We start from the raw sequence: 25,829 nt of genomic DNA on the forward strand, positions 1-25,829 counted from the left end.
TTTCTTCAGGAGGTGGAAGCTGGATTCAGCACATGCTGGAGAAACTGTGGTTAAGGCACATTTACGAGTCAGGGCACATGATTCAGGAGTCATTGATGAGGCCGTTGGAGTCACGGACCACTCTTGACCCTGGGAAAGTAGCTGATTATGGGGCTGATGCGTACAGATCACTGGGTGGACTTCACCTTCAGATGAATCGAAAGAGACCTCATTTCAAAGCCCCAGTGGTGTGAAAACAGATGACCAATGTGTTTCAGTGTCCTGGGAAACATACACTGCACTCAGATTTGTTGTCTGAATCCATTCAGTAGGCCTTGATATGCCCTATACAGTGGGTGGGGCATATTTGCCCTGGCTCCACCCCTATTCTCCTCTAGTGCTTCTGGTCTTACCTCAGCTCCACCACCTAATTATCATGTCCACACGTATCTTAGTGTAACCCTGTCCAGTCATCGTTGCCCCAGCAGTGTCTTGTTAGTTCTCTTTCTATATATAAGTCTGGTCTCAAACTCAAGCCTGCAGCCTTGTGAAGTAAAAAGTGATATCATTCACTGGTTCTGATAAGATATTAATAATACAATGTAAATAATAATAAATGTAAAAATATTATTAATAATTTTAGAATTACATTTATAATGCACATTTCTAAAACCCCAATGTTTAAAATAAAAGACAAAAGCAAGATCATATTTTCAAATTAAGTTTAACACAAGTTAAATATAATAAAATTTTAAAAAGAGTAAAAAGAAGGACCTAAATATCCATAAAAATAAACATAAATGATGGGTGAGTGAGTTAGTATATTTGAGTAACTGGTCACATAGGTAAGTGAGTGAATAAGCATGTTAACATTAACCTTCCTCTTGTGTTAGCTTTTTGTTACCATCTCTTATGTGAATGGATCGGTTTTGACCCGTGTCTTAAATCAGCTATAACCCAAAAAACAATTAATTATCAACCAATTAGTTTCTTAACTTTTGTTGACCTTGCTAGTCTTCCGTATCCATGAAATGATTGGTTTTAATTGTTCATTGTTGCGTCCTGTAAACTGGAGATGTACACTCTATAAAACACCAACTCTAAACTGACTGGGCCTTACGTGTCTGGACATGCCTTTCTTTCCTTGTTTTGTGAAACAGACAAAGATAGAAGCCCCTAACTGAAGCTTGAGTGGTTGTAGGAGGAGCCAGCTGTTGTAGGCTGTTGGTGTATAGTGTGTTGATGAGTCCAGATTTGGCACTTGTTTTTGTTTTCTGTTTTAAAATTATACCTGGGTCTTGACAACAGAAAAGCCACAATTTTAACAAAAGAATTTTATAATTTTGTAAAAAAAAATGTCTTATTATTTTGTTTGAATGGAAGATCCAGACAAGATCAAAAAGTCTTGATGATACAAATTTATGGAGCACTTGTATGAATTTAAAACCTAAAAATGTGTCGGTCAAGACCCTAACACAAGGTTAACATTATGACCACCTCCTTTTTTCTATATTCACCACCCATTTTCTCAGCTCCACTGTCCAGGAGCAGTTTATAATTCCACAATTACAGTCCATCTCTTGCACAGCGTACATTGTTTGCCCCCTTTAACCCTGTTCTTCAATGGTCAGGACCCTAGCACATGGCCAACACAGAGCAGATTTATCTGGTGGATCATTCTCAGCGCTGCAGTGTCTTGGTGGTAGTGGTGTTAGTGTGTGTGGTACTGGTATGAGTGGGTCAGACACAGCAGTGCTTTAAACCCCACTACTGGACTGAGAATAGTCTACCAACAATAATCATCCAGCCAGCAGTATCCTGTGTCCACTGATGAAGGACTAGAAGACGACTAACACAAACTGTGCAGCAACAAACGAGCCACCATCTGTAATTGTAGAACTACAAAGTGCTCCTGTAGTGTCCTGTATACAGAAAGGATGTGGTTATAATGTTATGGCTGATGTGTGAGTGATGTGTGATATATGAGTGAATGAGCTTGTGAATGAGAAAGCTTGTTTTCTCAGTTTCCTGAGGTGCTTTGCATCTTAAAAGATTCTGCACACATGCAGGCCTGTTTTACAAAAAAAAGGTTCTATTAATAACCATCTTCTGAAAAGTTCTGGGAAACTTCAAATGATAAGGTTATTTCAAATGGAGGGCGCTGGAGTTCACCGGTGCCCTCAAGCTGAATGAAATCAAAAACCCTGTGAAGTAAGTAGAGGAACTATTCTGAAGTGAAAGTACGGGTGTTGGGTCAAACTCTTACTCAATTAATCGTGGGAAAAGTGCTGCATGGAGCCAAAAATATACGTCAGCAAAATCCAGTAAGTATCTATATTTAAAGTTACTCAAGTATATAAAAGACTCAAGTAAATATTAGAACAGATGAGAGGGGTGCCTTTTCATTATGGTGTATTAGGTATGAGATGATTACGATCTGTGAGTCTGCTGTGATTTAACTGCAGGATAAATGCTGCATGTGTACATATGGCCAAAGGTTCACGGACCATGGACATCAGCTCATCTAACATTTTCCTGAAACCCAGGGTGTTTATAGGGAGTTCATCACCCATTGCTGCAGCAAAAGCCCCTACTCATCTCTGAAGGCCTAACATTAGTTAGACACGAGTGGATTAGTGAGGTCAGGTGCTGATGTTATATATGTTATAATTGTTGGAGGATGAGTCCTAATTAGAAATACAATACACACACCAAGTTTATAATAATACAAGCTTGTAGAGAACACAAGACATTATCAGGGATAAAATACAACAGCACAATGAAAATGACAAGTATAAGGACACTGATCAGTCCCAAGGTTTAAACCACTGTAAGTAAAGTGAGTACCATTGATTACCTTCAAAGTGGTTCAAAATGGGCAAGTGTGAGGATCTGAGCAACACTGACAAGGGCCTGATGTGACAGTCCTTGGAAAGTTTTGTTCCAAGTGTTTCCAAAACACCAGGTCCTATGGAGTGTTACTGGTATGAAGAGGTTAGCACCGTGATCCGTGTAAAGACAACCAGTGAACCAGCAGTAGTTATCTTTTCTAAGAAGTGACTTCTGCTCCTTTAATGTGAAACAAATGCTGACACAGGTGTCCAGCTGTTCACAGCTTGTATCATCTCCAAAGACAAACATTGCCGATAGAATGGGATGCTCTGGAGCAGCTGCACATGGACCTAAGATCACCATGGCCAATGCCAAACATCAGCTAGAGTGGAGTAAATCTCCCAGGTCAAGTTTACGCAGGAGTGGTGGAACACTATTCAAACCGAACGAATTGGTGAAGGATTTGCGATCATTAAACATCAGTACTTGACCTTCTGAATGATTTTGTGATGGAATGTAAGGCAAGGCAAGGCGAGGCAAGTTTATTTATATACCCATTGTGCTAGCAGGTGTGTATAAAGCTTGAGTGTTATAAGATATAAAATGTAAGCACTTGGTGTGTCATAAAAGCATTTTGTGAAACATGAGTGAGTGAGTGAGTGAGTTAGTGAGTGAGTGAGTTGTTAGCACATAACTGGACACTACTATGTCTGTTTTGTTAGCATTAATTAGCAACCATGTTGAAGGTGAATGTGAAGGAGCATCCTAGAATTCTCAGGGACAACATCATTAAACTACACTTGGGTGGAAATAGCCACGGAGCCAGAGTGGAGACTTTAAACAGCTCTGTCAGAACAAATGGTGCAAGCAGGAGTTCATCCTCAGTTCATCCTGCAGTTTCTGCTCACTGTAAAAACTGCGGCAAATGGGGCTGGAATGAAGCACAGGTGGAAACAGTGATTAGATTCAGGTGATGGACAGAGCTGGGAAGCCAATGGAGGACCAAAACAAAAGGAAAACCACATGACTAAGAGGCCGTGAGAGCCACGGAAGAAAACCGTGATCCATGACTCCATCCCTTAATACTAAATTTAAACTGACTTGACATTTATTTTGTCCAGCATGAGAAACCAACAGTAGTTCTAGTATGGCATCGCTCCAAAGATCCTTGCTGGCACCTTTATTTTTAACAAATGCGTCTTGACAATTTTACATGCACTCCAGCAGTTGGCATTTGGCGGTCTATGAAATCTGGCAATGGATCTGGAAGAGTAAGAGGAAGAACCTGTGTTGATTAAGAGAAGGATTTAATGGTGTCCATGTCACTCGGCCTAGATCCTGGCAGGCCTGAGCACTTTTGTAAGACAGATCTCTTTATAGGATGTCGTCCAGAATTACAGCTGTGCAAGGGCAAGAGAACCTTTAAATACATCCCTTTCATCTATCCTTTTCATTCTTCATTCTGTATATCTTCATTCGGTCATCTGTTCATCTCGGTATATGTTTGTGCACTGATACAGCTGTCTATGTATTGTCTTCATTCGTAGCATAGTGCAATACATGTAATTTATCAATGAATTACAACAGAAGTGCTTGGCTCAGAAGCAAAGTCACCGGAGATGGATGGCCGCTGCCAAAACATCCTCTTATTGCCCCACTTGGCTGCCCCACTGCTAAAGTCAAAGGATCTGAATGGATTAGCACTTAAATCACAGACATGGGGCAGGCATCAGGTACTCTTAACTGAATTCAGTCTTTCTTTTGTGGAGGGCTTCTTAGGTTTTAATGCCAGAGTGTGCAAAGTTTTAAAACTGAACCAACAGTAAAATCTGGCACAGAGTTCAGTTTGCCTGACTCACTTTAGTAGCCTCATTCCACAGGCCCCTTTGTGACCATATATGATGAGATCAAAAGTGACTGGCACAAGTTTCCCCCTCATTTAAATTTGCTGATAGAGGAATCTTGGTGCATGTATGTTCATACTATGCATTAATTCAGAGTAGAATCAAAACGTTCAATGTGCTATTCTGGGTCCTTTCACTGTTCAAATGATTCACGTTTTCCTCTATTTTTGGATGTGCTGTATTTTATTCAGAGCATGGGTTTTATTTTAACAAAGTAACAACAGTAAATGCAAATTATCGGTTCATTATATTCCCACTCCTGTGCTTGAATAATTATATTGAATGGGCAGAATTTCCCTAGAACTAGCTCACATTTAAGGAATAGGTAGCTAGCATAAACCCTAGTTTGCCTTTGTGGTGCTTGTAGGTTGCATACATGGTAGTATGCCAATTTTCTAGGAGAAACTTGAAGTGCTGGCTTCTGGGCTGGGCTCTAGGATTACATGGGGATAGCACACTATCTTGCTGGTGTAGATCACTCAGTCAGTTATTTTGGACTTTTAATTTAGTGGATTAGTTGTTTACACATTTATATTTATATGGGTTTCACAAGTGATAATGTTGATTTGTGTCTACTGTTGTCACAAACATCCAGCCTGAGATGGAAAGCCGGCCACCGGTGGGATGTGGATGCGGGATAAATTTGGGCAGCCCAGTAACTCTCTGTATATGGGGCCACCATGGGCTGGTTGTTGAATGTAAAGCCCTAGTTGTGTAAGTATAACAACAACAACAACAACAACAACAATAACAGTAATAATAACTAGAGGGTGAAAGTTCGTGAACTTTTGTGAATTTGACTTACCACATGTTGCTAGCATCGTTAGCATCATTGGCTTATATGCTGTTTAATAGATATGACATTAAATTTATAGATCTATGTGTCACGCCTTCGTCCTGTCAGTCTGTTGTCCCTGGCCATGTGCTTTTAGCACATGGCTCTGTTTTGTTTATGTTCTAGTCTCCGCCTTTGTCCCGCCTCCTCGTCTGTCATCTGTTAACCCGTCCTTCTCGTTATCTGTCTCAGGTGCGTCTCGTCAGTGTCTTGTATTTAAGTCCCCTTCCTACACTTCCTGTTTGTTGGTCATTGTTCTATTGTTCCCTGTATCATGTCAAGTCTGTCGTGTTCTATTGTTCTCATGTTCTCTGTATCGTGTTTAGTCAGTTGTGTTATCCAGTCTGTCCGTATCTCTAGTTTGTCTTCCAGTCTGTCCGTATCTCTAGTTTGTCTTTACTCCTCTTCTGTTCGTTTGGTTCCTTTGTCCATGCCTCTGTTAGCTATCTGTTAGTCATCTTGTTATGTTAAGCTCTCGGTTTGTTGTTCTTTTGTAAATTAAACGTTATCTGTGCTTTAGCGAATGCGTCCGCTCCATCAGTTCGTCCCTCGTCCCTGACAGAATGACCAACCACCAGGACGCAGCTAGCACAGACAGTTACCTTCGGAGGCTAGGAGAAGTCCAAGCGTCCATAATTCGTGCAATGGTAGCCTCTAGGACTTCAGAGGAGCCGAATTATGGACAGAAGGACTGCTACAGCGGGAGTTGCCGGCTCCAGCTCCTGCCTGGCGCTATTCCGATTCCTAAACCGGAGGAGTCGACTCGTGAATCGAGTAGTTGCGCCAGCGGGAGTCGAAAGAGCCGGCGGAAGAAGCGTGCTGGAGTTCCACCCTCGACGGTAGATTACCCCCTTAGGTCCGGGGAAATTTTTGGGGGGGCGTTGAGGGTGGGGGCTGTTAGCCTCCAACGTCAGGACGACGGCGTTGGGGCTAACAGGGGCGCACCTCTGAGGGATTTAAAGGGTGCGCCTGTGAAACCCCCTAAACCCTTTACAGCTCCAGCGCGAGCCTGGCGAGCAGCACACACTCCTGTCCTCGAGAGCGCGGCACCTCCAGCTGCGCCTATCTTCGTGAGCGCGGCGCGTGCCTCTCCTGTCTTTGTGAGCGCGACGCGTGCCTCTCCAGTCTCCGTGGACGACGTCGCAGGTTCCCCTGCCTCCGTGGACGACGTCGCAGGTTCCCCTGCCTCCGTGGACGACGTCGCAGGTTCCCCTGCCTCCGTGGACGACGTCGCAGGTTCCCCTGCCTCCGTGGACGACGTCGCAGGTTCCCCTGCCTCCGTGGACGACGTCGCAGGTTCCCCTGCCTTCGTGGACGACGTCGCAGGTTCCCCTGCCTTCGTGGACGACGTCGCAGGTTCCCCTGCCTCCGTGGACGACGTCGCAGGTTCCCCTGCCTCCGTGGACGACGTCGCAGGCCCCCCTGTCTCCGTGGACGTCGTCGCAGGCCCCCCTGTCTCCTTGGACGTCGTCGCAGGCCCCCCTGTCTCCTTGGACGACGTCGCAGGTTCCCCTGCCTCCGTGGACGACGTCGCAGGTTCCCCTGCCTCCGTGGACGTCGCTGCAGGGCTTCCTGTCTCGGTAATGGCGGCACCCGCCGCTCCTGTCTCGGTAATGGCGGCACCCGCCGCCCCTGTCTCGGTAATGGCGGCACCCGCCGCCCCTGTCTCGGTAATGGCGGCACCCGCCGCCCCTGTCTCGGTAATGGCGGCACCCGCCGCCCCTGTCTCGGTAATGGCGGCACCCGCCGCCCCTGTCTCGGTAATGGCGGCACCCGCCGCCCCTGTCTCGGTAATGGCGGCACCCGCCGCCCCTGTCTCGGTAATGGCGGCACCCGCCGCCCCTGTCCCCGTGACTGTGGCTACGGCCTCTCCTGTCCCCGTGACTGTGGCTACGGCCTCTCCTGTCCCCGTGACTGTGGCTACGGCCTCTCCTGTCCCCGTGACTGTGGCTACGGCCTCTCCTGTCCCCGTGACTGTGGCTACGGCCTCTCCTGTCCATGTCCGTAGGTCGGCCCGAAGGACTTCAGGGCCGATCCCCAGAACTGTGCCCAGGCTGGTTCCTCAGACTGCCCCACAGACATTAGCCAGTCCTGGGCACCCCCCTGTTATATTGGTTCCCTTGTCTGTCCCTGTCTTGGTTCCTGTCTCTGTCCTTGTCCCTGTGCCCGTGTCAGCCTTTGTCTCTGTCCCTGTCCCGGTCACTGTGTTTGTGTCGGTCCCTGTAAATATTCTTGTACCAGTTCCCCTGTCAAGTCCTGTCCAGTCCACTGTCAGCCCTGTTCAGTCTCCGTTTCAACCCCCTGTTCAGTCTCCGTTTCAACCCCCTGTTCAGTCTCTGTTTCAACCCCCTGTCTTGTCTCATGTGCAGTCCCCTGTTAGTCATGTCCAGTCTCCGTATCCGTCCAATGTCCAGTCACCCGTCCCGTCTCCTGTCCAGTCTCCGTTTCAACCCCCTGTTCAGTCCCCGTTCCAACCCTCTGTCCGGTTTCATGTTCAGTCCCCTGTTAGTCATGTCCAGTCTCCGTCTCCGTTTCAGTCTAGTGTCATGTCACCTGTCCTGTCTTCTGTCCAGTCACGTACCCCTGTCCAGTCTAACGTTCCTATCCTGTCCAGTGTCTTGTCACCAGTCTCTGCTCCCGTCCAGTCCCAGCACCAAGTCCTGTCACCTGTCTCGTCTTCTGTCCAGTCCCTGTTTCCATCCAGTGTCATGTCCAATGTCAAAAACTCTGTCAAGTCTCATGTGTCCACTCCCGTCATGTCCAGTCCGTTCCAGTCTTTTGTTACCTCCCTTTGTCAGTCACCTGTCATGTCCCATGTCCCGTCTCGTATATTCGGTGCTGTTGTGTCCCCAGCTCCAGTGTCTGTTCCCGTATTGTCCTGAGTCCTGTCACCCGTTGGTTTGTTGTCCTGTCTTGTTTTCCGTGCCCTCTCCTGTGCCAGCTCCTGGGGGGTTTAGGAGGACGCGCCCGGGAGTTGCGCGTTCTTGGGGGGGGCATCTGTCACGCCTTCGTCCTGTCAGTCTGTTGTCCCTGGCCATGTGCTTTTAGCACATGGCTCTGTTTTGTTTATGTTCTAGTCTCCGCCTTTGTCCCGCCTCCTCGTCTGTCATCTGTTAACCCGTCCTTCTCGTTATCTGTCTCAGGTGCGTCTCGTCAGTGTCTTGTATTTAAGTCCCCTTCCTACACTTCCTGTTTGTTGGTCATTGTTCTATTGTTCCCTGTATCATGTCAAGTCTGTCGTGTTCTATTGTTCTCATGTTCTCTGTATCGTGTTTAGTCAGTTGTGTTATCCAGTCTGTCCGTATCTCTAGTTTGTCTTCCAGTCTGTCTGTATCTCTAGTTTGTCTTTACTCCTCTTCTGTTCGTTTGGTTCCTTTGTCCATGCCTCTGTTAGCTATCTGTTAGTCATCTTGTTATGTTAAGCTCTCGGTTTGTTGTTCTTTTGTAAATTAAACGTTATCTGTGCTTTAGCGAATGCGTCCGCTCCATCAGTTCGTCCCTCGTCCCTGACACTATGAAATCTCTAGGAGTAGTGTTTACAAAACCGTGAAGATGATAATAATAATAATAATAATAAGATTAAGATTATGAAGAACAGGACGCCAAATGAAGCAGAGGGGGGAAAGTTCATGAACAAACAGTGAATTTGTCTTTTCACGTATTGCTAGCTGCCAGGCCTGAATTTGTCTGGTTCTCTGTTCCCTCTGGGCCAGACTGCATTGCTGGTTCTGTGTGGACAAGAAAATGTCTTGAGGCTGAACGAAAATGAGTCTCCTGTTTGGGGCCAGTGTACTATACCCCAGGAGAAAGACCTCAAGGGCACCATGATTGAGAACCCTATTCATTTGATAGGAAACTGTATCTTATTAAATTTGCACATCAGCCAACCTGCCTCTTCCTCCCAGTGTGGGTGGTGCTGAGGTTACTTGAATTTTCAGTTTGGCTGAGCCTTCTGTCTGCATGCCTTAAACAAATACTGGGGGTTCCCCAAAACCCTGGCCCTGCCCTCACTGGGCTGAGCTTATGGCATGTAATCACAAAGTTCACCCAAATCACATTTGGAGGAAAAAGTAGACTGTCAAAAATCCAAACATATTAACGTTTCCTATCAAATGACTAAGGTTCTCAATGATAGTGAAGAAAAAAAAAGAAAATTCTACCACGATAGAGAAAACTAGTTCCACAGATTAAATATCAGCAGAGAACACTTATTCTTTCTTGAGATCTTTCTCCTGGGGTACAGTACACTGGCCCCTAACAGGAGAACCACCTCAATCTCATTCAGCCTCAAGACATCATCTGGTCCACACAGAACCCACAATGCACTCTGGCTCGCAGAGAGCTACACAAACTCGGGCTGGCCAACTAGCCTGTGTGGCTAATGGGGGCAGAGCATACCGGCAGTGGGTAGTCCCACTGGCCCTGCCTACACTGGGCAGAGCTTAAGGTATGCGAGCAGAAAGCTCACCCAAATCACACTTAGAGGAAGAGGCAGATTGTCTTACATTACAGTGTAATAAGATAATGTTTTCTATCAAATGACTAAGGTTCTCAATGATGGTGAAGAAAAAAAGCCAGATATGTAATAATATTCTGCCATGATAGAGAAAACTAGTTCCTAAGTATCAGCAGAAAACGCAGACACCATTTTCAACCATTTCCCAAAAGCTGAACTCCTCAGTCTGATCCAGAAATGCACTCTAGCCTGGAGGAGACAGAGAACGAGACAAATTCTTGCTGGCCAGCTAGTCTCTACAGCTAAAATGGGCAGAGCATAAGAGCACTGGGTGGTTTCACTGGCCTTGTCCACACTGGACAGAGTTTAAGACATGCAATCAGAAGGCTCACCCAAATCACACTCAGAGAAAAAGGCAGATTGTCTTACATTCAAATGTGATAAGATAACATTTCCTATCAAATGTCTAAGGTTCTGAACAATGAATGAAGAAAAAGAAAGTCAGGTATTAAAGAAAATTCTACTACAATAGAGAAAACTAGTTCCACAAAGTAAATATCAGCAGAGAATGCACACTCCTTTTTTCAACCATTTTCCAAAGGCTGAGCTCATCAGTCTAATCCTACACTTTCTCCATGGGATTGGTGTGGTGCTTTGTAAGGTGGTATTTATTTGGTATTATGGTAATTATAATGTGACTGTTTCTATGAAGTGGTCACCTACTTAAGGTGGAAGCCTAAATAAAAGAAAGAATTTTTTTTAGGTGGCTGGCAAAATAGATTGGGAGACTTTTTAATGTGGTATTTTTTTAAACATGTCTTTTTTTATGAAGGAGTCATATAATTAAGGTGGAAGCCTAAATGTGAGGGACACAGAAATATATAGGCAGTCTCTAAGATTTTAAAGGTAAATTTTAATGTGGAAATCCAAATAACATTGTTGTTTTTAACGTGGACATCTTAATAAAATTGTGGGTTTCTTAAGGTGGATTTTTTAAAGGTGGCTATCAAAATGTATTGGTGGCCTTTTAAGGGTTTAAGGGTTTGAAGGATTTAAGGGTTATTTGAAGTGGTAATTTATTTAAGGTGGAAGTCTAATTTAAATATCAGTTTTTCTGATGTGGAATTTTTAGTAATGTTTCAGTCTAAGTATATTGGCAGTCTTTTAAAGCTGGTGGTATTTTGTTATATATTTGTTATTTATTTACATATTTTGGTATATTGATAGTATTGGATAGAACTATAAATTTAACGTCATTGCTAATAAGTAGCATAATGTTGCAACAATACTAGCAATATGTGATAAGTCAAATTCACAAACGTTCAGGAACATTCACCCTCTAATTACTATTACTATTCTTCTTCTCCTTATTATTATTATTATTATTATTTGTACATTATTACGTCATATTAGGTAGCTAACATTTATTGGTCGCGCCTCTGTCGCGTCTGTGTAAAATGCGTCACGTGACCGCAGCCGGGTTTGTTGCAGGAAGTGAAGTGAAGATGGCGGCCTCCGGTGCGTTGTTGACAGAGTCTGCGTTGGGATGGTCGATATTCACTGTAGTTCTGCTGGTAAGAATAATGCCGTTCTCGCGGTACATGAGGCCGTGTGTGTCTGTAGCTCGTACGCCAGAAACCCCGGGTCTGTGTGTGTCTGAGTGTAGCCTGCAGAGTGTTGAGCTTAGTTAAAGTTTCGTCGCTGTGCGCAAAGAGCTGGAGGAGTGTGTGTGGGTCATTTCACCTTACTGCGGAGTTGTTAATAATAACAAATAAACACTCGGGCCCCAGCTCTTCTGTTGTGTGAATTAAACCCAACAATGCTCACGTCACAAGTCTACTTCTTTTTTTTATTTTTAATTGCTTATTTAACATTTTTACACATACTATGTTTTTGTTAATAACTTACAAGTGCTTACTGATTACCTACTGAAACACTTGAACCAAACTCTTTTTATTTCTAAAGAACAACACTAAAGTTGTCTTGGTACATTGTAAAATATTGTAAACCACAGTCAAGTTAAAGTGTGCTGTTATATTAATTTGAATAAAATAATAACAAAAGTGCCTGAACTACCCACAGAATCCCCACAATACAAATGACTGCTATATTTATATTTAATAACATTTTAACTCAGTCTTGATTCATTTTAAAGTATTATTAACCATAGTTGTATGTGCTATATGTAAAGTTACAGTTTGTTGTATGATTAATGATGGTTAATGATATATAAACACTGACTGCTCTTATCTGAACACTAAAGCAAACTCCACATACAACATAGCTCTTGGACACACAGTTTGTTGTTAGTCAGTGACATGCAGACTGAGCATGCTCAGAGAAACACCGGTCACAAATGTTTTTAATCAGTTGACTGTAGCTTTGATTGATAGAGCAGAATCATAATGATATATGGGCATTGCGCTGAGGACTTGGTGGTTTCGATTCCCGCTCCGGGTGACTGTCTGAGGAGTGTGGTGTGTTCTCCCTGTGTCTGCGTGGGTTTCCTCCGGGTGCTCCGGTTTCCTCCCACAGTCCAAAAACACACGTTGGCGACTCAAAAGTGTCAGTAGGTGTGAGTGTGAGAGTGAATGTGTGAGTGTGTGTGTTGCCCTGTGAAGGACTGGCGCCCCCTCCAGGGTGTATTCCTGCCTAGCACCCAATGATTCCAGGTAGACTCTGGACCCACCGCGACCCTGAATTGGATAAGCGGTTACAGATAATGAATGAATGAATGTTTTGTAATGTCCACTCTGTGTGCATATATGTGTGTATATTAATTATATTTACAATATATTGGTATCATTTTTTTTCTCCAGTATTCACCTGGATGTACTTTCTTCTTGAAATATTTGTTCTTTCTCTTTTCTTCTGTGTTTCCCACTAACTGTGTTTCAGTGAACCCTCCCCTAATTTATTCCTTTGAATGAAACAGCAGCTAAAATAAATCCTGACACGTTTTACGATCAATACTAATTGCAGAGTTCTTGTCTCTGTCGAGCTGAAATTCAAACAGGAACTTAAATGTGCGCTGAACTTTCTTCCCCACAGATGTAATCAGCCTAAGCAGAAGTCCCTGTTTGGCTGTGCAGTTTGCCTTTAGCATTAATTTGCATGCACAGCATTGTGTCATGATCTGGCAAAGCAGTCAGCCAGAGGCTTAAGTACGTAGGCCTCTTAATTGATCCTGTCTGAAAACGGCATCTGCTGCTTAGACGTTTTTAGCAGTGCCCTCGTCACTTATAGGGTGTGTGCTTGGAATATGACCTTGCTGATCCTCACCTGATCCATTCCTAATGTTTAATTGCTGTTTTAATGAAAGGCATCTGTCCGGAGGCGTCTGTCTCTGAGGTACCTGTGGAATTAACCTGTGTTAGAGTTATTTTTAACCTGTGGAAGGGTCTAATTTACTAAACTTGAGAGAAAGCTAAAAGGATGATGTCAGATTGTATTTATAATTATCACTGTCCCAAAAATTCATGAACAGCAGTCCTGGTAAATACAGGCCCTGAACAGTGTAAAAGCAGAGCTGTGGAACATTTTGTTCATGTAAAAAAAGAAGAAGAAAATCAGAACAAAACAGGAAATGTTTAATGTTTTTATGCAAACATCCTTGTATTTTTGCTGCCTCACTTCTGACCTGATTCACATCAGTGGTTTTCTTTTTACTTTCCGGGAAATGTTTTTTATGTTTGACATCCTCAAATGCAGACAACAACTTTTCCAAAGTGCTTCTCAATGTCTTTATTTCGCTTACAGAGGAAAAAATAGACAAACTTTCATTTGATTTTGAAGACTTATTCTGCCCCTTATTATTGGCTTGTGTAATAGTGTGACCCTTTATTTTTGCAAAGTACCTACCCACTCCCCCCAGAAATGTTTGGTTCCATGAGACAGTGCTCAGGTTTAAATCTTTTCATGATTAAATACAATTCATTTCATACAATTGCTGAAGGCTGTTCTATCAAAGGGCAAAAAATGAAAATATTCAGCCATCAAAAGTATTGCATACAATTATCGCAGCAGAAGGCATTTTAATTTGCACTTTTTTAAAATTACTTTCACACTAATTTTCAACCCAGGTGTGACAGTGGCTAATAAAGTCGTATTGAAATCATAATTAACACCAATCTTTTCCTTAAAATAATAGACTATTTTAGCAACAAGTGCCCCAAGAATGTCATCATTTTAAGTGCACCTCTGAGACTCCAGCGTAGACTGGCAGTTTACTCAAGATGATGCACTCCATAACAATGACCATATCATAGGACTCGGGCTCTCCAGTGATTATCACAGATAGATATATATATATATATATATATATATATATATATATATATATACACACATACAGGGTGGGCCATTTATGTGGATACACCTTAATAAAATGGGAATGGTTGGTGATATTAACTTCCTGTTTGTGGCACATTAGTATATGGGAGTGGGGAAACGTTTCAAGATGGGTGGTGACTATGGCGGCCAATTTGAAGTCGGACATTTTGGATCCAACTTTTGTTTTTTCAATGGGAAGAGGGTCACGTGACACATCAAACTTATTGGGAATTTCACAAGAAAAACAATGGTGTGCTTGGTTTTAACGTAACTTTATTCGTTTGTGAGTTATTTACAAGTTTCTGACCACTTATAAAATGTGGTCAAAGTGCTGCCCATTGTGTTGGATTGTCACTGCAACCCTCTTCTCCCACTCTTCACACACTGATAGCAACACTGCATGAGAAATGCTAGCACAGGCTTATATTGTGGTCCAAGCATCTAAAGTTTTCTCTGATAATTATGGGGATGTGAATTTGAATATTGGTTGATATATTGGTATAATGTGACAATTAGTTATTGGATATTTACATAGGTGCAATTTTGGAATTCTGTTCAGAATAATGTTGTGTTAATGCAGCATTGAGTATCAGTGTATACAGGGGGTCCTCGACTTACAACGTTGATCCGTTCCTACGTCGCGTCGTAAACCGATTTTCGGTGTAAGTCGGAATATACGTACATAGTGTACGTAAATAACATACTGTAAGCACTTATCTTATCCTAACACCTATCCTCCTCAGTCCTGAGCCGCGTAACCGTGTATTCTTCCGCCGCGCACACCAAACACGAAGTTCACATTGCGACATTTACGATGCAAAACCACTTACGTCGAAACAAGGCTTTATACAGTAAATGTGTCGTAACCAAGAAACATCGTAACTCAGGGCTGACGTAACCCGAGGACCTCCTGTATTGTTTCATTGTGTAAAGTAACTACATATGAAGTCATGTTTCTGAGAGTCCAGAAAAACTACATGTGAGACAGATGTTTACATTTGCAGCTACAGGCTGCTTGGCTTTTGACACTTATTTTTCAGGCCAAACCTGAACCTTTATGGCTGACTAGTCAGTTCTCATTGTTATTAAGAATGTATATTACTCATAGATAGTATTTGAGGGAGGTTCAGAGATATAAGCTACCTATGTATTTATTCTGACTCTGTAATCTCTCTGTACACATGTGAACTACAGTAAACCTCTTTTTATTGCTTACAGACCAGACCTGAACTTTACAACTATCTCAACTCCCAATGAACCATTAAGAATACTCATATTAAATGTGTTTGAGATAGGTTCAGAGATACAGGCTACGTACTTCTTAAATCTGTAAGACCTTTGCTCAGCTTGTGCTCTGCAGCAGAATCAAATAGATCACACAAAACCTGAAACTTATGACTTAATGACTGTTAGAAATGTGTTTTTTTTATTTCTGTTTTTCTTCTCTTACCCTGTTGAGTTTAAAGAGATTATTTGCTATGCTGGTTTTTGTTTACTTTTCCCCTTCTAGGTTATCCTGGCCTTCTGCTGGGTCTACATTCGGAAATACCAGAGTCGGCAGGAGAGCGAAGTCATCTCCACCATTACGGCAATATGTGCTCTGGCCATTGCACTGATCACATCTGCTCTTCTCCCAGTGGATATCTTTCTAGTGTCCTTCATGAAGTTCCCAAATGGCACTTACAAGGTATCATCATTTTTCTGAATAAGTTCATTTTGAAGCTTGATGGCTCTTGAGTGGTTGGAATATGACGACACAGACAGGGCAGGCCAATGGCTACTCACAGTATCCAGATGAAGTCTTTCTGTAGAAATTCATATGATACCATATATATACCAGGTGTGAGGATTTGGGTGTGTTCTCTCTGTGTCTGCCTGGGTTTCCTCCCACACAGAATGGCCTTGTGAAACTGTCTACAGGTCGTGTGTGATGCCCTTTGATGGACTGGCACCCTGTCAATGGTGTGTTCCATTCTGACTTGTGCCTAATGATTATAGGAAGGCTCTGGACCAAATCTCGTAGATCATAAATTGTATTCATGAGCATTTAATGTAATGGAGGTAATATGGACACTGGATGTCTGTGACCCCTATTGTGATCAGAATGACTCTTGATTATGTCCTAATGCTTATGTGGAATGTTTGGCACATTTGTGGATTTCCTCTTTAACAAACCACCACTTCAGTAGTTGTCTCCCACTCTTCTACAGCCCCGTAGTTTAGAAGCCATGTATTAGGAAATAGATTTGCAACAGAGCTTTAATAGAAGTCCTTCACTTTTAGACAGTGTTTATTTGAGAGGGAGAGAGGGGTGAGATTGTAGGGAGGACTGAATGAGAGAGAGTCTTTTCCTGTCCTACTTTTTGAGTGATTTAAGATAATGATCAGCTCAGGGACCTGTAAGCTTGTAAATGTCAAGCCAAAATCTGCCCTCATCAAAAAGAAAGGACACCTGAACAGATTATACTCCTTCAAATGGCAGTAAGACCTAATGAAATATTAACAGAAACGAAAGTTATAGGCACATTCCTGCATTCGCTGGCTGCTAGGTCAAACATAGAGATGATGTATCTTAAGCCACGTCCTTTCAGTGAGGAAGAGGAAGTTTGGGCTTTGACAGATCTCATTTTCGAGTGCCCACCAGCCAAGTGTTTCAGGCGAGACCTTTTCCTTCAAATTGTTTTGATATTTGGTTCAGCTCTGACAAATGGAAGGTTTTCCGGGCAGTTGGAACACACCATAACAGTTTCAGTAATGGAGTAATTAAAGCCTGTGGAGACAGAAGGAAAATAAAAATGCATCTTGAAGCTAATTCCTCAGCAGCGCTCACACACTGCCTCGAATTGTAGAGTGACTGGGGGAGACAGGTGGCTTTTGTTGAGACAGGGAGGGACTTGGCTGGGGAGAACCTTCAAGCCCAGGATAAACACAGATGATACATGAATAGATTATGGCAGAGATCCTCTCTTTGGCTTTGGTAGTCATGGTAATCCGTTCTTCTGGTGTGTAGATCAAATGTATCGTTCCCCTCAGTTCAGTAAGCGGGCTTAATGGCTGAAGGAGCCTTCTCCAGTAAACATATCAGCAATGCAGCTTGCACACCTAGGGCTGCGTGGGTCTGCTTGAGTTAGTTTGCCTCTAAAGAGATTATTGCAGTGATTGACAGGTCTGTGGGTTGCCTCATGATGATGCACTCTCTTACTCAGAGTTCTGAGTTCCATTCTGTTCACACGAAAATGGCGTTTTAGGTCACATTCTCCAAGGTGGAGATTTTTGAAAATGCCGTTGTCATTGTTCTCATGTGAACGAAGATTAACGGATATTTTCAGAAGCGCTGACGTCACACAGAGCGTCTGTATCTGGCTGTAACTCAAATAGCTCCTTACTCCCTATATAGTGAAGTACATAAGTAATTAAACTTTAATGTACATGCAGCTAGCGCTATATTTCAGATTCCCGCCTATCAATAAGTATACAGGATGCTGTATTAAAATATAAACACTGCACTATTAAGGATCTAGAGTTAGTAATTTAATGACTTGTGTAGTGCACTACATAGGGAGTGTGTTGTGAAATGAAATTAAACCTCTGTTTCTCTCATACGTCGTGGTATTTTGAGGTCTCTCTTTAAAGGCTAAGCACCACTTAACGGACCTTTCACGTTATTTTATATTACTGACATGTATAAGTATGAATTAAAATGAAAATAACTGCTTAATTTGCTTTAAAACTGACAATTTTATTAAATTGACGGAAAAACCCGAGCTCGCTACGGAAATTCTTGAACGCAACCGTGACGTCACTGGTGGGCCACAGCTGAACAACGCCGCGGTAACTAAAACAGGCGAAGTGAGTGTCCTTACCCTGTTTACCTCCATGTTACAGAGGCTCTTGAACACCTTTCGTTGGTGTCCTTACATGCCCATATTGTTGGAAAAGCGCCAGTGAAATGAGCTACAGATAACGGAGTGAGCGGAGGGTCCTTTCCAAAGTGTCCGTTTAAAGTTGACAAATTTAGTCCATTTTCTGGATATTTTGGGATCTTTGGGCCATTTGTTCACAGATGTCCCACTGTACATTGAATGATTGCAGCCAAAAACAACACACCTTTTCCTCATTTTGCATTAAATTAAGTGCAGCTTCTAGAGTTTTTGTCCACCACCTACGTCACAGACAAGACGCCTATTAGAGTTTCCGAACACCGTTGGGGGAGGAGAACCAACTGTCTTTTAAACCTTATTTCTTGAATTAGTAAGAAATAACATGTCTTCTGACTATCAATAAACACGAGTTAGGAACTCAAATTCCATCCATCCATTATCTGTAACCGCTTATCCAATTTAGGGTCGCAGGGGGGTCCAGAGCCTACCTGGAATCACTGGGCGCAAGGCAGGAATACACCCTGGAGGGGGCGCCAGTCCTTCACAGGGCAACACAGACACACACACATTCACTCACACACTCACACCTACGGACACTTTCGAGTCACCAATCCACCTGCAACGTGTGTTTTTGGACTGTGGGAGGAAACCGGAGCACCCGGAGGAAACCCACGCGGACACAGGGAGAACACACCAACTCCTCACAGAACTCAAATTCCACTGTATTTAATTGTTTGACACTTTCATATAGCTGCTGCTTAGCCTTTAAGAGGCACTACGGCCCCCTATTGAACTGACATGGGAAGGCAGCCATTTTAATATTCGTCTAGATGGGGATATTTTCAAAAACGGAGAGAGCAAAATAAAATCGGATTCTTGTGGACAGGGGCTAAGATAACGGTAATTTCTCTGCTTATAAAAGTTACATTAGAATTCACAGAGTGATATGCCTATTCGCATAAAACACTGTAAATGTGGTCTTAGCCTGTTTCAACAGAGACCTGCGTATGAAAGATTAGTGCTCTAGAATCGAGTTCAAGCATTCCTTGACTCAACACTCCTGATCCAGCTCCTCAAGTGGTTATTGAGCTCAACTTGAGCAGGATAACGTATGCTGGACTAGGGAAGGAGGACATTGCAGACTGTTAACATCTTTTTTTTTCTTGGTTGTAATAGTACCCTTATCAGAATAGCAAGACATTCAAATTTAATAGGTTAACCTAATTATTAATATAGCTATGAATATTTAATCCCTTCATTGGTTATTTAAAATGATTAGTCACAACTAGAGTTGTGGAATGAACAGCATGAGGTAATAATTTATCAGGTCAAACTGGTCTGAGTTCAGGATTAAGGTTATTTCCAGAGTCATGTACCAATTAAGAATGTGATCTTTTGCAAGAGCAGCTCAGAGAGGGGTGGATGCGAGACCTGGGATGGGGGAGGGGGTGGGGTTCGTGACAAGGAGGGCATCAGAAAGAGTGATTTACGGCTGCGGGGTAGACAGCAATACACTCTGGCATTTGGATCAGCTTTGAGAACCTGTGAGTCATCAACCTGTCAGGTCACGTTTTTGATAGGATCTCTGTCACATTGGAGTGGTGAAAAAATAAATAAATATATAAATAAAAATCACACACACGCAAGCCGTACCGGCTGGGAAAAAAAACAGCTATCACCACAACAACACCACTCCTTCACAACACCTTGTAGAGCCTCAGTATATGAAGTCTGTCCTGTGTCATTTGTCAATCTCTCTCCGCTCTATGGGCAGGTGGCAGTTCCTTGATTAGTCCGGTTGTGCTGTTTTTCTCGTCTGTGTACATCTGGCGCTTTGTGTCATTGTGTCTGCGGTGAATTGGAAATGTACATCACTCCATGGGTTTGCTGGCTTTGCTTACAGACTAAGTTGCCATGGTACGCCCGCCATATAGATGCACTTTGTAGGCATACAGTAACTAAATTCGGCTCATCTGTTGCTACACAGATTATCCACCACATTTTACCCTGTCCACCAGTGGAAAGGGGCTGCCACATGGCGTGATTGGGGTGGTGGGCCACTCTCTGCACAGCATAAAACAGTGTGTACAGTGTGTATCTTTTCACATAAATCCACTTTACCAGGGTTGTAATAAATCCAGTGAAGCATGGCTGGTTATGCTCTCTTTGGACGTAAGCATGGTCAGTGTTTTCTCCTGGTTCCTGAATAACTCATTAATGAAGAAGACTTGGCCTCGGGATGCTCGCAACCATCCCCAGCTGCTGCTACAGAACTGTCTTAGAAAGCACCCTGACCTGCAGCATAAATGTCTGGGGGAAAGCGCAGCAGTGGGTAAGGAAGTCAACTCAGTGACTCACTAGGTCAAGTTTTCTTGCTGTCAAGAATATCTACAGAATAAAAGAAAGTGTGAAACATGGGCCTGCAGCATCAGGATGGAGTCCTCTCACTCCTCTCACTATTCACACTACGAAGGCTATGAAGGATCAAGGCCAAGTTTTCTAGTCACTCGAACAGTTCTTCAGACTCGCGGGCAGTCAGGCTGCTGCACTCCTCTGCCTGATGTACTTTCAACACTCAGTTTCCATCCCCTGTCAACAGTGGACCTATGTTGGTCCGTTTTCTTTTGATGGATGAGAGTTGTGCAGCAAGCGATGGACCACAATCAGTAATTGTAAACCTGCAAACCCTGCCGAGTGTAGGTAGAACATAGCTGTAGCTAAGACACAGGCAAGTGAAACTTCTGAGTGGCTGTTCGTGTTCTTCAGTTGTCATTTTTGGTGATTATTTTTCCTTCTGTTTTTTAATTCCAGGACTGGGCAGCGGGCAATGAAACAAGGAAGCAAATAGAAGACACCGTTCTGTATGGATACTACAGTGAGTAACTAATGCAGCACACCCCAGATAGAGTGTGATTGATGAATTTCACGTCCTGCGTCTTGTGTCATCCATTAACCTTTTATCATCTCCTCCGGTCGTTTGAGTGGCACCCGAAAAGCTAGCCTTCATGTTGGGATTTTAATACTGATTAACAGAAGCCGTAAATTAAGGCATGCACATGAACCGGCTTCAGACTGTGAAAGCGAGCCATAAAGTCTCTGGGTAGTTTTATTGGTGCGTTCCGCTTGGCTGAATTAAGCAAAAGTGACTGCAGCCTCTTGCACAAATGTATTCTGTTGCCCAGCCGAAAAGCTGCATTAGTGAAGTCATCTGTTTTATTAACAAGGTCACAAAGACTCGCAAACATAGACGCACAGTTGTACTTAATGAAGTTACTGTTAATATTGCACCGCACTCTGTCCTGCACACTAATAGTCTCCAAGCACTCGCCTTTGTGTAGGGTGCAGTGTGAAGTATTTGGACAATGGAACAGTATTTGTTCTGACTCTACTCCAGCACTATATATAGAGTGCAGAATTCCAGCTGTAATTCAGCTGTATTTACAAGACTAGAGTAAACCTACAAAGGAGCATGGCGAGGTGTTTAGTTGTTTCATTGACAACAGTGATGTTGTGTCTTTAAGTCGTGCACGAGAGTGGTTACAAAATGTATAGTGTTCACTCTTCATGTGGTATTTGCATCTGGAGACTGGTGCTATAGCCTTTCAGTGTGCCTGTAAAATCAGTGTCAGTCCAAGTCATGTTTAGCACTGCTCTTATGAAACACTAAACACAGTAATTTAAGCCTGCATTCTTAGAATCAAGGCCCTATGCTATTCCTAGGGTGGATATCATGCCTGTCCAGTAGGGGGCCACAGTACCTCTTAAAGAGAGGCATCAAAACACCATGACGCATGAGACAAACACAGTTGTTTAATCCCAATTCACTCCATTCTCCATATGTAGTGCATAGTCATGAAATTACTGAATCTAGATCTTAAAAGTGCATTATACATTTCAAATGCTTATTATACTTATTCATAAATAAGTATGGGAGTCTGTAAACTAGAGCTTGCTCCATGTATGTTGTAGTTTTATAACTTATGTACTTCACTATACAGGGAGTGAGGAGCTATTTGCATTTCAGCCAGAGACAGGTGGCTACGTGACATAAGCATTTCGGAAAACCTCTGTTTACTGTTACTTAAGTCCACACCAGAATGGTGACAATGGTGTTTTCAAAAATAAACAGATCCACGTGAATGGGGAATAAGATAATTGTATCATATTCTGCTACATTTACAGTGTCTTTGTCTTGACTTTAGGATTTGTACTTACTGATGTGTGTTTGTTCTAAAATATTTAATCAAGAAAAGCTAGAAATATGCCACCCCTTTTTTAAATGTACAGGGTGGGCCATTTATATGGATACACATTAATAAAATGAGAATTGTTGGTGATATTAACTTCCTGTTTGTGGCACATTAGTATATGGGAGTGGGGAAAGTTTTCAAGATGGGTGGTGACCATGGCGGCCATTTTGAAGTCGGCCATTTTGGATCCAACTTTTGTTTTTTCAATGGGAAAAGGGTCATGTGACACATCAAACTAATTGGGAATTTCACAATTTAATTTCACAACTTTATTCTTTCATGAGTTATTTACAAGTTTCTGATCACTTATAAAAGGTGTTCAAAGTGCTGCCCATTGTGTTGGATTGTCAATGCAACCCTCTTCTCCCACTCTTCACACACTGATAGCAACACCACAGGAGAAATGCTAGCACAGGCTTGCAGTATCTGTAGTTTCAGGTGCTGCAGATCTTGAAACTTGTCAGGTCAGAAACTTGTAAATAACTCATGAAAGAATAAAGTTATGTTAAAACCAAGCACAGCATTGTTTTTCTTGTGAAATTCCCAATAAGTTTGATGTGTCACATGACCCTCTTCCCATTGAAAAAACCAAAAGTTGGATCCAAAATGGCCACCATGGTCACCACTCATCTTGAAAAGTTTCCCCCCTCCCATATACTAATGTGCCACAAACAGGAAGTTAATATCACCAACCATTCCCATTTTATTAATTTATATATCCATATAAATGGCCCACTCTGTATTTTACTTTTACAATGTACTTAGGGTATAGAATTTATTCCTAAGATCTGTATTGTAGCTTTTGAACATAAACTTGCACAGTTTGTACCTTGTTGAAAGAAATGTGCTGTCCCTGAGGCAGGGAAGGAATGATAAGCCAGTTCTATGAGATTCTTCACATCTATAAATGGAAATAAATGAACTATAGATATAGAAAAGTGTATATATAGAAAAAAGAGCCCTCTTATTTTTTGCTGAAGGCCAGAAAGGTTCTGAGTGCAGAGAGTAATCCTTCTAATGGCATTTCCATACAGACGCCGTTCAGCCCAGACCTCTTACAAACTGCTCTTAGCCTGGTTTCTTCAGCACTGTTGTGTAATAATGCTGAGGGCCTTAGAACCATTAAGGTATTATCTGATTGGCTCAATATGTCTCTCATATTTGTGCCATCAGATCTGGGATTTTTTACTTATATTAAATAAATTAATTTTGCATAATTATTAAGTATAATTATTATAATAAGTGCAACAAAGTGCAGTCTTTTGTCTCTACAGAGTGAAAGGGTCCAATGTAAACTGTTTGCAATATCGTTTAGAAGCAAATACAGTGGAACCTCTACCTACGAACTTGATCCGTTCCGTGACCCGGTTCGTAAATAGAAAAGTTTGTTTCTTGAGTCAACCTTCCCCATTTAAAATAATGGAAAAGCCCTTTTTGCACTGATATATGTTTACAAAACTCTCAAATAATAAAAACAATTACATGTAGCATTACTAAAAATAAAAAAGAAATACAGTGGTAACAGTAATAAAAAAGAAATAAAGTTGTAAGTGGTTACACATCGCTACCTTGAAGACGTGACGACTGGCTGGAGGAGTAACACAGGCACTGGCTGTATGATGGGAGGTGGGGGTGGGTGGAATAATGGAGAGTAGGCGGGTGAATGTGGGGAGACGAAGCGTAGATACGGCTTAACTTAGCACGAATTTCGATGTCTGCTATTTACACTAATGCTAAATTGCTAAAGCTACAATTTGCTAATCTTAAAAGCTCACTCAAGTCTGGGCGCGCTGGGAGACTCGCCTATTGGGGTCAGGTGCCATTTCCAGCCACCGGCTCGGCGGAGGCTCGGATTCGTTTCTAGAGTCATGGTTCGTTGGTGGAGGCAAAAAATATTCAAATGCCCGGTTCGTATCTTGAAAAGTTCATTAGTAGAGGTTTCACTGTACGTTGTGGTAAGTTTACCAAAGGAAACAATCCTATGGTTAGTAACATATATCTGATCAAAAAAATGCTTCAGGACACAGGAATGGATGAGATGATGATACAATAGATGACAAATTGGAACTAGATTTGTCTGAATATATATCACAGCTGGCCACAAGCTGGCTCTGTGGTGGGGGCTGAACTGGAGTGCATCACTTCCATATCAAACAAGAGGACCCTGAACAAACTGATTAGCATCTTGGACAATGAGTGCCATCCACTCCACAGTATCATAACCAAGCAGAAGAGCTTGATCAGCTGGAGACTTCGCTCACTGCCAGGCTCAACTGACAGACTGAGGAAGTCATTTGTCCCCAGGGCTATTGAGCTGTTCAATGCTTCACTAAAGGGGAGAGGAGAGTTGGACTTCTCTGCATAGTCTGTCTGTCCATCCAACACCACCACCACCTCCACCTCCTCCATATTGCACATGTGTACCTAACTGGACAATAGACAGGTCAACCACTGGACAAGTCAACCAACTCATCTACCTCATGTGTACCTTAATCTGACAGCTACAATAGTAGGTGTATACTTAATACAGGTACATTGCACTAAATTGCCTTGCACTATTTTATTTAATATATTTATTTCTAATTCTGAAACTGCACTGTTATTGCACTGTACTTATATTGCACATTCCATACCCATTGCATTATCCACACCTTTTCAACTTTTAAATCATATGCTGCACAAAAGAGATCATCCCCAGCTGCTCACAGTATCACAGATTCTTGCCAGGCTATGTTTGATTACTCTGACGATTGATTGATTGATTGATTATTCTTAAGCACACTGTCAGCTTCTTGTGTATTTTATTTTTATTTTTATTTTTTTTTTTTTTTTTTTTTTTTTTTTTTTTTAAACTCTATTAGTCCATTGCTGTTTAGTGATTCGTGTACGTGATGTCTAAGTCTGTAAGCTACTGAGACCTTTAATTTCCCCTGGGGATCAATAAAGTATCTATCTATCTATCTATCTATCTATCTATCACAGAGAAATATTTATTTTGAGGGTTGTAAATGCAGTAAAATGAATAAAAATGAAGCATGTTAGTGGAGTAGCTCAGCATCATCTATTCTGCTTTTTCCCATTTTGATGCTACTCAAAATCACATCCTGCTGCTTTAAAGCATACAGAAAAAGACTTCAGAAGTACCTGCAAAGTCCTTAGACAGCCTGTGGAGCTCTGAGAAAGTTTTAGGAACAAGGGAAATGAAAATGATGTTGCACCAGAATGATGGAATGAGGAAAGTTTGGAGAGTAAAAAAACTAGATACACAAGTCAAAACATATCACCTCAGCTGGGAAACGGGCAGTGGAATGGGCAGTTAGAGCTGCCAGTGGCACTGGCTCACTTTTCTTTGTTGATGAT

The 25,829-nt window shown here is 42.4% G+C and overlaps 1 protein-coding gene across 1 annotated transcript in view; it reads left to right on the top strand.

The window, feature by feature from the left end:
• Positions 1–11,475: 11,475 nt before the first annotated feature.
• Positions 11,476–25,829, top strand: part of lmbrd1 (LMBR1 domain containing 1) — a 117,343-nt gene continuing 102,989 nt past the window's right edge. Inside the window, exons 1-3 of the mRNA XM_066662133.1 lie at positions 11,476–11,580; positions 15,849–16,025; positions 21,031–21,094. Of these exons, the coding sequence (XP_066518230.1) occupies positions 11,512–11,580; positions 15,849–16,025; positions 21,031–21,094 (310 nt within the window). The 5' untranslated portion in view covers positions 11,476–11,511. The remainder of the gene's footprint in view (positions 11,581–15,848; positions 16,026–21,030; positions 21,095–25,829) is intronic.

The sequence above is a fragment of the Hoplias malabaricus genome, chromosome 2, assembly GCF_029633855.1.
Source record: "Hoplias malabaricus isolate fHopMal1 chromosome 2, fHopMal1.hap1, whole genome shotgun sequence".
NCBI classification, from domain to species: domain Eukaryota; kingdom Metazoa; phylum Chordata; class Actinopteri; order Characiformes; family Erythrinidae; genus Hoplias; species Hoplias malabaricus.